Raw genomic sequence first — 12,500 nt, forward strand, 5'->3', positions numbered from 1 at the left:
TCCACAACCTGGTTTCTCAGAGACATCTGATTCAGTGGTTAAGAGTTGCGACACATAGTGAAGAACTTATCTGAAGCAACAGAGAGGAGCAGCAACTGGCTCTGGTTGAGAGCTTTTCTACAACCACCCCTCCCAAGATAGTAGAATAAAAAAAAAAAAAGAGGTAAAGGAAGGTAAGTAAGCTGGGCTTAGCTGAGAGGACGGACGAAAGCCGTCAGTCTTTGTTTACTATTTGAGACCGGCGAAAAAGCTGGTCTTATAAAGTGTAGCTGGTGTGGATGGGGTTGAATCCTCACACCTGTAAAGCTTGTGGGAATGTGGCTGGAGCCTTAATAAGGTAATTGTCTAATAGTTAATTAAGGCTCCAGCCACAGTATATAAAGACCCACTCCAAGCTCATTAGAGGAGAGTGTCAGAGCAGAGATGTAAGTCTGTGAAACACCCCCCTCCCCCCTTTCCTGCATAAAATTTGACTTCATTTTGTTAAAACGACATGCAGCTACGCGATTTTGGGTCGTTGCATGAACCACAAAACAACATTGTTTGTTTGTTTGGCCAACACCGCCTCTTTTAAAAACGTTACGGAAAACAAAACAACTTTGACCAAACCAAAACAATTATTTTCACTGAGCGCCGTAGCGTTACAGTTTTGCCCCACCATTCTTTGTTTTGTTTTGCTTCTTCCTGGTCTGTGACGTCACTACACCTGTGCACTGCAACCACTCTGCCACAGGGAAGGAGGGGGGTGATGCCAGGACGCCTGAATCACTGTCTTAGACGTCATGGGCTAGTCGATGAAACACCAAAGATTGAAGGTGCCCACTTGAAGACCCAAGAGAAGTACCCTACTGAGCTCAGTCCAGACGGTTGTCATGCTGATGTGCTAGGGAGGCTGCACTGTGGTTGATCCCTGGAGCCAGCATGACTGTCGGGAACAACAAAGCCTACACTGTCCCTCCGTTTATCCCATGTGCGGCATGGAGCCAGCATTACACTTCAGCCATCAACACCAGGGACATTAACACTCATACCCTGGGATATCTACACAGATATCTACATCAGCAGAGTCTCATTAGTTTTGTCCGACATTTTTCTTTCCAGCATAAAAATAAATCATGTCACAGTTCCTACGTAAGATTTGTGAGAAACTCCCTGCTTATCCATCCTTCCCAGTCTTTAAAATTTGTAGATGTGGGTGCTCGAAAATTACAAATGAAAAGACATTACAATGCAAAGACAGCTTAACAACTACTAATTAACATGTAAAAGGGAGCTAGAATTTCAAGCCCTAAGTATATGGAACAGTTATAGAGGGAAGCACATTTATATTGGGCCCCGCGTAAGCCAGTCTGTACCCCATGGCTTAAATACTCTGACAAAATCTGCCCAATTGAAATCATGTATAATGTATTACTGGATGACAAATTTGAAACACCGGTAGCCAGGTTGTAACCTTTGACCTGCTAAAGAAATATCTAATGTTTTTGCACAGTGGTTTAGAGATAATGTACAAGTCCATTAAAATAAATTAAAGATAGTTATTTTCTTTTACTTTAATTTTTTGCGTTTCCGAGTTGTCCTGTGTACCCTATATGACACTTAGAAGTACCCCTCAGCTAACCTGAGACAGCTGTGTGTAATTTACCGGGAGAAGGTCGGTATAAAAGCCCAGAGTAAACAAGCCTGTGAGGTTGTGCGAGGGTGAAGACCTGTTTACAGCAGAGTCCTGACAAAGAGACTGTATCACTGAATCACTGAACTTGAATCTGTGTTTCTGTAACTTTATTACTGTGAATGTTTGGATCTTGTCAGCAAGCTGATTAGCCAACTGACAGTTAGAACATATATAGTTTAGTCAGCACTTCTAGAAGGAGTTAGGGTTTTGTTTGTTTGCTTTTCCTTAAAGTATCAAACCTAAGGCACAAAGTGACTTTGACAAATAAACACTGTTTAAAAATACAGAAGTATTGCTACAGTGTGTTGATTCCAACAACAGCCTTGTGTTTGTGTTCTAAAAAACAGCCTGCATCTTAAATTTGAGTACAGTATAGTGATGCATGTGTATTAAAACCGCCAACAAAAGATGTGACTACCCAAGTACACAAACAGCAACATGACTGACTGCCGAGAAAAGACAAAGATGACTGCCCGAATACGCAAAGCAACGTGACTGACTGCCGAGAAAACACAAACCAAGCGTTACTGAATTCCAAGAGTCTTCATGTATAAAAGTCAACAAAAAGAGTTGACTGGCCCATGAAGTACACACCTGTCAACGTTGACTGAACTGCCCTAGTCCAAGAACCACCAAAGGCGTTCCCCTGCCCCCCCCCCCCAATACACTCACTCAAAACGTGAACTGGGTACTTGCCTAGAAAAGCCAAAACCCAGCGTCCGCCCCCTGAGGAAGTCCAGAGACATTTCCCCATTATTCCAATTTCCAGTAGCGATTTTCCCCAATCGAAACCCAGATCAAAAAAACAGCCCTTACAATTTCAGCATCTCCACAAACCATACCAGCTTGGACAGATCATAATTGCTGATCAGACTCCCGTATTTTTCGACATGCCAAGCATCTTAACAGTTCAGTGCTAGCACAGCCAAGCAAACCGTTCAGTGGCCTGGGGGTTGTTGGTGGTTAGCCCTTGGGGTTAAACATGTTTTTTTCCCCCTTGATTGCCCCGTGGGAGTTGCTTGTTTGACGTGGCCTGCCTGTTGTTTGCAAAACAGGAAGATGGTGAAATGCCCGTAGGGAAACATGGGGGGTTGTCCCCCCCGTTGTGTAGTGCACACATGAGCGCCATCTTTCACTAGTATACAGTTCGTGGAAACCAAACAAAAAAAAGCTCAAGTTTGGTAAATCTACAAACAATTTTGTTGTGTCCGTTTTTGTACGACCACAACAGCGTAAACCTAGAGGCTGTTATATTCCTAAGTCAGGAAATCATACAATTTTAATGTTTTATTTTTTTTTTAAATTCCTGGTGTGGAATAAATTTGTTGCTGCTCCCTTAAATTGATGTTTTCTTAAATTACGATGGATAATGTAGTCCTTCACATATTAGAAACCTATACATCTTAAATAGAGATCTGGGTGGGTGGATTTAGTAAGTAAAAGCACCACTATGTATATTAACTAGAAAAAGGTGTACAAATTTTTGAGCAGTAACTATGGTATCTTGAAAAGCATCCATAATTTGGACACTTAAGTTGAACAGTGCACTGACGAGAAATTCGAAACTATAAAATTTGTATTAAAAAAACAAGTGTACTATTTGAACAGTACTCTGGAGTTATTAACAGCAGTCATAATAAGCACTTTGAAAGTGCCTGACGAGAAATTCGAACTAAGACCTCACCAATAAAATCGACTAAGTTATTTAAAGAGTTAGTTGACCAAGCAACACCATCAAAAATATCCCTCTCACCTTGTAATAGTCCCTGGATCCCGTTCCTGCGGCAGTCTTGTTCACTCCAGTCGGGGTTCATGTTTCTGAGAGGTTGGTTACTGTCCGCATCTGCAGCGCTCATGCATTCCCGCACCGCTTTCAACTCGCTCTCTGATATTTCCAATCTCAGCTTCAGCCTTTCATTCTCTTTCTCCTTCCCAGCCATTGCAATCTGAAACTCGTTCAATTTACTGCCCACAACTCTTGTGATTTCCCACAAGACGGTGTCTACAGCCGCTTTCACTGCGTGCTCGTTGGCAGAGCCGAGCTCGTCTTGCAAGAGCGAAACGGACACGCTGACGTCCATCCTCGCCGGATTCACTTTTCTTTTATTTTACTAAATAATTAACATTAATATAAAATTGGTACTTTTTTTTCTGGTGTGATAAAGAAAGAAAACAAACAACAAAGTCGTTTTACTTGGACGAGGTGTAACTTTCGCGCTCCACTGTCTCAGTTCCTAAATAAAACAAAAAAGGGGGTTGTTTGTTTCAAAACTCGATGCAGGTAATAAACAAACATTAAATGCATCAATCATTGGGGAATATTTTTAAACAGCAGAGATTGAAAATGCTTTAAAATCAGCAGCAGCCTCCCTCCACAACATAAACAAAGCCAGCGGTTTCCATAACGAAATGGCAGCGTCACTGCGAGTAGGCGTGCCCTGCTGGAACCGTCGCGTATTATTGGCTGCAGGAACCCAGCTTGCGACACCGATTGGCTGGCCGCCCCCAGTCCTACGCAAGGGCGGGATCGTGCTGAGAGGAAGAGGTTGTGAACCTGGGTGCAGGAGCGCTGGGTTTTATTAGCAAGCCCGCACTGGGCTGGACCTGAAATGGCTCCAGTTTGGACTTGTTCTGCTCCCTCCCCTCCCCTCTCCTCTCCTCTCTCTCTCTCTCTCCTCTTTCCTCTCTCCTCTCCTCTTCTCTCCTCCCCTCCCCTCCCCCTCCCTCTCCCTCTCCCTTTCTAGTACACCAGTGGCGCTACTCTCCTGGGGGGCTCACTCACCAGTCCCACCCCCCCCCCCCTACGCTCCCCGGGAGGGCTCCGATTCCCCGTGGCCTGAAGCTCTCCTATGGTGGTTATAACCTGGCAATCGGTGCATCCTCTCAGCCGCTTTGGTTTTTTATCCCCTCAGAGTCCCTCTCCACTTGTTCCCTCCCTGGACCCTGAAAAGGTCTCCAGTCTCTCTCTCTCTCTCTCCTCCCCCTCCCCTCCCCTCCTCCCCTCCGCCCTCTCCCCCTCTCCCCTCCCTCCTCGCTCCCCTCCCTCCTCCCCCCCACTCCTCCCCTTCTCCCCTCCTCCTCTCCTCTCCTTCTCCCCTCAGAGAAGCTCAAATACACTTTCACCACCCCTCCTCCTCAAACTCTCCTACCTCATCCTCATCTCTCTCCCTCTCCTCGCTCTCGCCCCTCCTTCCCCTCCCCTCGCCCCCTCTTCTCCCTCCCTCTCCTCTCTCTCTCTGTCCTCTCTCTCTCCCTCTCCTCTTCTATCCTCTCTCCCTCCCCCCTTCTCGCCCTCATCTCCTCTCCTCTCCTTCATCCTCTCCTCTCCCCCCTGCGCTGTCCCCTCTTCCTCTCCTCTTCATCTCTTTCCCATCCCCTCCCCTCCCCTCCCCTCTCCTCTCCCTCTGTTTCACTCTCCTCCCCTCTCTCCTCTCCTCCCCTCCCCTCCCCTTCTCTCCTCTCCTAGAGTGAAGAGTCCCCCTCTCCTCTCCTTCCCTCCCCCACCTCTCCTCTCCTCTCTCTCATCTCTCTCCCCTCTCCTCTCCTCTCTCACTCCTCTCTCCGCTCTCTCTCTCTCCTCTCTCTCTCCCCCCCCCCTCTCCTCTCCTCTCTCTCATCTCTTCTCTTTCTGCTCTCTCATCTCTCCTCTCCTCTCTCCTCTCTCACCTCTCTCTCCTCTCTCCTCTCCTCTATCTCTCTCCTCTCACCTCCCCTCTCTCTCCTCTCCTCTCTCATCTCTCCTCTCTCCTCGGAGGTCCTCCTCCTCTCCTCTCCTCGTCATCTCTCTCCTCTCCTGGCGTCCTCTCCTATCCCCTCCCCTCCCCTCCCCTCAGTCACTCTCCTCCCCTCGCCCCGTGAGAGGACCACACTCCCCTCATCCTCGGACTGCCTCGTCCTCTCTCGGTCATGCTCTCTCCTCTCCTCTCCTCGTCCTCTCCTCAGCGGAATAATCTCCCCTCGGCCCTCTCCTCTCCTCGCTCCAAGTAGAGAGATCTCCTCTCCTCCTCCTCCCCTCACCGTGGGCCCCTCATCCTCTAGCATGAGTCCTCTTCCGTCTCACTCGTCCTCGTCCTCCCCCTCCCCTGCCCCTCTCCTCTCCTCTCCCTCAGCTCCTCACTCTCTCTCTCTCTCATCTCTCTCTCCCTCTCCTCTCTCTCTCTCATCTCTCTCCTCTCCTCTCTCTCATCTCTCTCTCTCTTGTTATTCCGCAGGCTGCTGTCCCGCGTCATTGTGTTTGGATGATGCTGTCTTTCTTAGAAAGGGTCGATTTGTTTGCTTTTCAGCGTGATTGTTTTGGTAGAAAGTGGTTTGTGTACGAAACGCAAGATTTGAAAGAAACAGCAACTTACGTCGGCCGCAGAGGGAGAGGTAAACAAAACTTAACCCGCTTTGATTTTACAGCACAGTACATAAACACTGCAAAACAGAAACTGAACACCACAAATAAACTTTTTTGATTTTTAATTGCTTTAATATCCGCAGCACTGCTAACTAGCATAGGTATGCAGTGTAGAGGACGAGACCGCATGGAAGGTATTACCTAGCAATCGGTGAGATGTATAGATGTATAGATATATAGTTATTTATCTGTTTGTTTTTGGCTGCTTTCTTTCCCCTTGCACAGGTGAGCTGCCTGCACAGCGCGTTCAGCTGTAATGGGTGTAATAGCGGCGCGGTTCAGATTCTTAACACCGTTCACAATGCGCATGTCCTATTGTTTTACACTTTTACCTGAACGTGCATGAAAGCAGAATGGTTTCATTCATGGCAACGCAAGTGTAAGAGTTAGTGATTCTTATCACAGCCTCCGAGTTAGCAAGTACTGGCTGTTAACTGACTTTTTGTGAGTTCGTTGTTCTGTTGCATTAACCACAGGGGGGAATCGCATTAGAAAAATGCTGTACATATCAAGAACATTTCAAATACGGCTTGATGTGTGCCTTTAAATAATATTGGATTCATACATTATATAGTTTACTAAAGTGCGAGTTATATGGGGATCCAAATAAAAGCTCTTTATCTGCAGTCTGAAATGACAAACTAACAATCCTGTCTCCTTTTCTTCAGTGAGAACGGATCAGCCTCACTCAGAGGAAGTTTCTGAGATGGAGGCAGCTCACGTCAGCCCAGAGCTTCCTATTCGATGGGTTGTTTCTGCAGACAGGACTGTTGAGATCAAGGAGGAAGTGACTGAGCTGGGGTGCGACCAGGCCAATGAGCGGATCCTGCAGGAGGAAACGCCACCTTCTAGCGTCACTGAGAGGCGAGTGAAACCAAGTACTTTATTGAAAGAGGCACTATATTAGGGAGCATTCATTTTTGTTTGGCATCTCACTGTACTGCACTAGAAAGCTATTGACAGTCCAGTTTGTTTACCTTCCCCATCAATAATTTATCCCCTGTTGGAACCTGCTTGTGGCAATGCCATGTCACTATATGAAAATACTATTGATTACCTAGTTTACAGTATTTCTCTCTCTAAAATAGTCTACACTGGAACTATTGTACACAGAAAACTGGATTGCTTTTATGATCAGACTAACAGGTTTTAATATTTGCAAGACCAAATGTACAAGTAATATCCTCAAACATGCTTTCTTGCTAAGAAAATGTACAGACAAGTTTTTCAATATGATAAATGTCTATTTGAATAGCTCTTAGGTTACAACTGACTGACTGTGAGAAACATATTTCTTCTTCACAGTGATATAATTGGAAGTGTTTACAATGGGATTTGCTGTGTTCTGTGGCCTGAGGACAGCACAGGTCAGTGAGTCTTGTGTCCTTGTGCTGTCCTGACTGTGCTGAGTCTTGCGTCCTTGTGCTGTCCTGACTGTACTGAGTCTTGCGTCCTGTGCTGTCCTGACTGTGCTCAGTCTTGCGTCCTGTGCTGTCCTGACTGTACTGAGTCTTGCGTCCTTGTGCTGTCCTGACTGTGCTCAGTCTTGCATCCTGTGCTGTCCTGACTGTGCTCATTTCTGTTAATTAGTCGATTTAATCAATCTTAACTTTTTGTCGTTACTTGAACATGGAGTCACGTGGTGCGTATTTCACTGTCAGCACACATCTGCTCATATTGTGATGAAGCAGAGCATGGGCAGTGAAATTCATTTTCTATCAATCATTGTACTTAAAACATGGGGGGGTTGGCAAGGGATACAGAAATGACAGCACTCGCTTGAAAGTTGAACTGTGTTCTTAAATGAATAGGATATGGCCAGGATACTGGATGCAGCCACAAATAGGTACTGTACTTGTAATTCTAGTTTTAGTCACAATCCCATTGCTATTATTATTATTAATAATAATAATAATAATAATTTGTGCTAGTAGTGACAAACTGTAATAATAAAGAAAATCAAAAAATAAAACTGTACTAATATTATTAATAGTTTAGCGAATGCCTTTATCCAAGGTGACTTACTTGACTCACTCCAGCAGCTTATATTGTTCGTTTTGGGTTGCTTTTTTACTGTAGCGAACAAAAGGCTTTGGACCCAAACAGGGTTGCTATAGCGAGGGTGTACTGTATTTAGTATTTGACTTATATGCTTAATACACGCCACTTGCACATTGTAATATATAATGCGTGCACATTTGTTAGTTAATTTTTGTTATTTTTGACCTCCCATAGTGTTCAGCATTTAACAGAGGCTATAAAGAAGTTTGGATCAGAATCCAGTATCATCACTTCCAAAAAAGGAAGGTTAAAGTTCTCTCTTCACAAACACATTATCACCTGATTCTGTTGGACAATCAGAGTCTGATTATTGTGGCAACTGCTGGGCGTAGTTACTACTAGTTTGATCAAAAACTAAATTGAAATACACAAAAATATAATAATTTTAAGTGGATGATGAATGGGGAGAAAATGTAAATCAGTTGATAAATCTACAAAAGAAAACAAATCTTTTGACATATACAAAAGCAGAAGTGGTTTAGATGAGGCAGCGGGTTTAGATGCTGCTGCATTGCGGTGCACGTTCACACTGACAATACAAGAGCATACTGAAAAATAAGCGACACGTTAACATAAATCAATACAGTGAACTGAGAGACAAGCAATCCATTTCTGCGGCTTTTACACATGCTTTAATAAAAGAGAGCAGAATGACTGTTAATGAGTCTGTTCTTTGCTGGACAGCCAGTTTGTTTACAGAGGTGTGTATCGGAGACTTTGTGCGACAGTATCAGTTAAAACACTACCTACAGCTGACAGTCTTAATCGTAAATATCTGACAGAAAATGGTGATGATTTAGTTGGTAAATATATGGAATGCATTGGTGGAAATATCCAGTGTGGTTTTTTGACGTGTCTCCCGATGGCTTGCACCGCCCAGTTCTGTCAATTTTCTTTTCTTTTTACGATTTCAAGGCGAATAAACCTGGCTTGTTTTGTGCTGATGTCATGTTCATACCTTCTCCAGATACTATTTCCGATTGCTCTCCTGGATAACTGGAGATTTTTTTTCGGAATAACACTGTGGTGTGCTATGGGGCTGCATCTGGATATAGAGCCGATATAATGCCGTCCTTACTCGCAAAAAAAGACTGTCCAGATGCGTATCGGAGTTCTTTACTGGAAACGCTCTGATGTAGCCTACCTCTACTGTACGTTTTTTTTGGATTTTCTTTTTATTCTATTCATAGGCTGCGTGGTCTGGTGGTTAGAGGGTTTGTAACCAGGAGGGCCCCGGCTCATTCACCGTGACATTGAGCAAGTCGCCTAATCTCCTTTCGGGTGAGGCGTTGTTGTAAGTGACAGCTGATGCATAGTTCACACACCATAGCCTCTGTTAAGTCGCCTTGGATAAAGGCATCTGCTAAATAAATAAATATTAATATATTTTTATTAGTGTGATGCTAGTCTTAAAGATTTTTACAGCCTACACACGTGTTTGTTTTGTTTACTGTACTGGCCTTTGAGGGGCGTTTTGAATGTCAGGTTATTGTGTGTGAGTTTATACCGTCCATCGCTTAGTGTGGGTGAATCACTGTTCTAAGCAGTGGCGATTACAGCATTGGTTTGGTTTGAGAATTTCCTTTTGGCGTTTGAACGTCGCATCTGTTTACTTTATCAGACAGGATCTTGGGTGGCAATTAAACTCTGTGAAGCTTTAAAATCTCAGCAGGAGTCCAGGCCAAAAAGTCTCTACGAAATGTCTGAAACAGACAAGAAATCGGCAGAACATAAGAACATAAGAACATAAGAAAGTTTACAAACGAGAGGAGGCCATTCGGCCCATCTTGCTCGTTTGGTTGTTAGTAGCTTATTGATCCCAGAATCTCATCAAGCAGCTTCTTGAAGGATCCCAGGGTGTCAGCTTCAACAACATTACTGGGGAGTTGATTCCAGACCCTCACAATTCTCTGTGTAAAAAAGTGTCTCCTATTTTCTGTTCTGAATGCCCCTTTTCTAAACTCCATTTGTGACCCCTGGTCCTTGTTTTCTTTTTTCAGGCTGAAAAAGTCCGTTGGTGGATTCTCAGGGAACTTGAATATGTGAAACTCCTCCCACGCTCTGTGCCGTGATGAGGTTTCTCTCCTGTGTGAATGCGCTGGTGTCTTAAGGTACGATAAATGACTGAATCTCTTCCCACTCAGTGCAGTTGTAGGGTTTCGCTCCTGCGTGAATGCACTGGTGTCTTTTAAGGTACCATGAACGGCTGAATCTCTTCCCACACTCGGTGCAGTGATAAGGCTTCTCTCCTGTGTGAATGCGGTGGTGTCTTTTAAGGTCTGCTAATCGACTGAATCTTTTCTCACACTCGGTGCAGTGATAAGGTTTCTCTCCTCTGTGAATGCGCTGGTGGATTTTAAGATGTGATAAACGACCAAATCTCGTCCCACACTCTGGGCAGTGGTGAGGTTTCTCTCCTGTGTGAAAGCGCTGGCGGAGTTTATCCTGTGATAAACTAGTCTCTCCTGTGATAGTTCCTTTAGCAGCTAGAGAAAGAAAAAGAGAGAGGAGTGACAAAGGTTATTGTACAGTGTTCTTAAACATTAGCTTCTCCTCATAGCCATACCCAACTCCTAGAGTGAACTCTGATGAGAATACAGTCAAACCCTCTATCACTCCTGTTAATACCAGCCTCCTTTTACCATCACCACACTCAAATTCGTCAAATTTGTATAATTACCTCTAAATCCCAGTCCACATTCAGGTGGACAATCATCACACAGGCTGGATCCCAGACTGTTGTTCTCCTCAAGTGCACAGGCATTAATTTCAGTAGGATCTTCCTCTGCGATGGGGACACATTCCTGCTCTATGAACTCCTCTTTGACAGGAACACATTCCTGTCGAGGGACCTCTTCATCTTTAACAAACGCCAGCTCTGTAACCTGCTTTAGACTCGCACACCACTCCTGGTCAAAGGACTCCTCTTGTGTGTAAACTGCTTCTGTCTTTGGCCCCTCCTGTGCTTCAGATTCAGGTACAGCACGGCTCTCTTTGGGATCTGTGTGAAAGACAATTGTACAACATTATAACTCTTACTTACTAGCCAGGTTCCTCTACAAAGCCACCCCCTCAGACTGTCCTACAGATAACTCTTTGGGTCATTCCAGTGAAACAATTTTAGGAGGGGTTTTATTTTATTTATTTATTTTTTTTTTTTTTTTTAAACGGACGCCTGCGGTGTTGAACCCTTACTCAAACCTACACTGCTTCTAAACTATGGGGTAGAGAGGTGACCAATTCCTCACATTGAAGCGGAAGTAAATTTTTGAAATAAAAAAAAAGAACATTTTACGCCACCCACATTTTCATGTTTTATATTTTTGTGATATTAATAAATATTTATTACAACTCTAATCTGCCTTCTGTGTTAGGTATAAAAGGTCTGTATAAACAAGCCTGCGAGGCTGTGCGAGGGTGTAGACCTGTTTAGAGCAGAGTCCTGACAGAGAGACTGTGTCACTGAATCACTGAACTTGAATCTGTGTTTCTGTAACTTTATTATTGTGAATGGTTGGATTGGGTCAGTAAGCAAATTAGCCAACTGACATTAAAAAGGGAATCTACATGGATTAGTTAACTCGCCTAGGAGGATTTAGGGTGTGTTTTGTTTGCTTGTTTTTCCTCTAAAGCATCAAACTCAAAAAAGGCACAAAGCGCAGTGTTTGACAAATAAACATATAGGTATTGCCCTGGTTAAAAAAACACCAGTATTGTTGCAGTGTGTTGTGTCTAAACATACATTTACAGGCAAGCAGTTAAGTCAAACATATAAACCCAATTTGCTGCTGTATGTCGATACCAAAGGTCACAAGTCATTATCCAAACCCTCTTTAATATGGTTTGTTAAAGTCTCAATGGGACTATACATGTATTTAATTTACTAGCCACAGTTTACACTATACAACATAATTTTACCAGAAGTATTGCCATATAATTAAGTCTCCGAATTAGACTGGTTTTACCAATATAGACTAGTCCTGTCTTATAGTTTGTAGAACACTCATTTATATCTCAATTAGGCTAGGTGAACTATACAAACATAACCAGTCCTTTCTTATAACCTGGATAATTAATAAGACTGGTGTACTATCAGGACAGTAGAGTTGAGTTATAACGGCTCATAATGCAGTTTAAAAGTGTCAGAAGAGAACATTTTAACCAATCCCTCACCAATAAAAATGAATAAGAAGCTATTTAAAGAGTTAGTTGACCAAGCAATACCATCAAATTATCCCTCTCACCTTGTAATAGTCCCTGGTTCCCGTTCCTGCGGCAGTCTTGTTCACTCCAGTCGGGGTTCATGTTTCTGAGAGGTTGGTTACTGTCCGCATCTGCAGCGCTCATGCATTCCCGCACCGCTTT

The 12,500-nt window shown here is 43.9% G+C and overlaps 2 protein-coding genes across 3 annotated transcripts in view; both read right to left on the reverse strand.

Annotated features, from left to right (window-relative positions):
- Positions 1 to 12,500, reverse strand: part of LOC121305919 (receptor-type tyrosine-protein phosphatase H-like) — a 364,307-nt gene that overhangs the window by 229,354 nt on the left and 122,453 nt on the right. The gene's annotated exons all lie outside the window — the stretch shown is intronic.
- The window catches only part of LOC121305928 (zinc finger protein 829-like), a 219,917-nt gene that overhangs the window by 177,860 nt on the left and 29,557 nt on the right, over positions 1 to 12,500 (reverse strand). The window contains exon 1 of one of the 2 annotated variants that reach the window (XM_041237597.1): positions 3,429 to 3,523. The exons of the other annotated variant lie outside the window; for it this stretch is intronic. Coding sequence (XP_041093531.1) covers positions 3,429 to 3,489 — 61 coding nt within the window. The 5' untranslated portion in view covers positions 3,490 to 3,523. Of the gene's footprint in view, positions 1 to 3,428; positions 3,524 to 12,500 lie in introns of those variants that run through there. 2 annotated transcript variants of the gene reach the window in all.

This window comes from Polyodon spathula, chromosome 45 (genome assembly GCF_017654505.1).
Source record: "Polyodon spathula isolate WHYD16114869_AA chromosome 45, ASM1765450v1, whole genome shotgun sequence".
NCBI lineage: Eukaryota > Metazoa > Chordata > Actinopteri > Acipenseriformes > Polyodontidae > Polyodon > Polyodon spathula.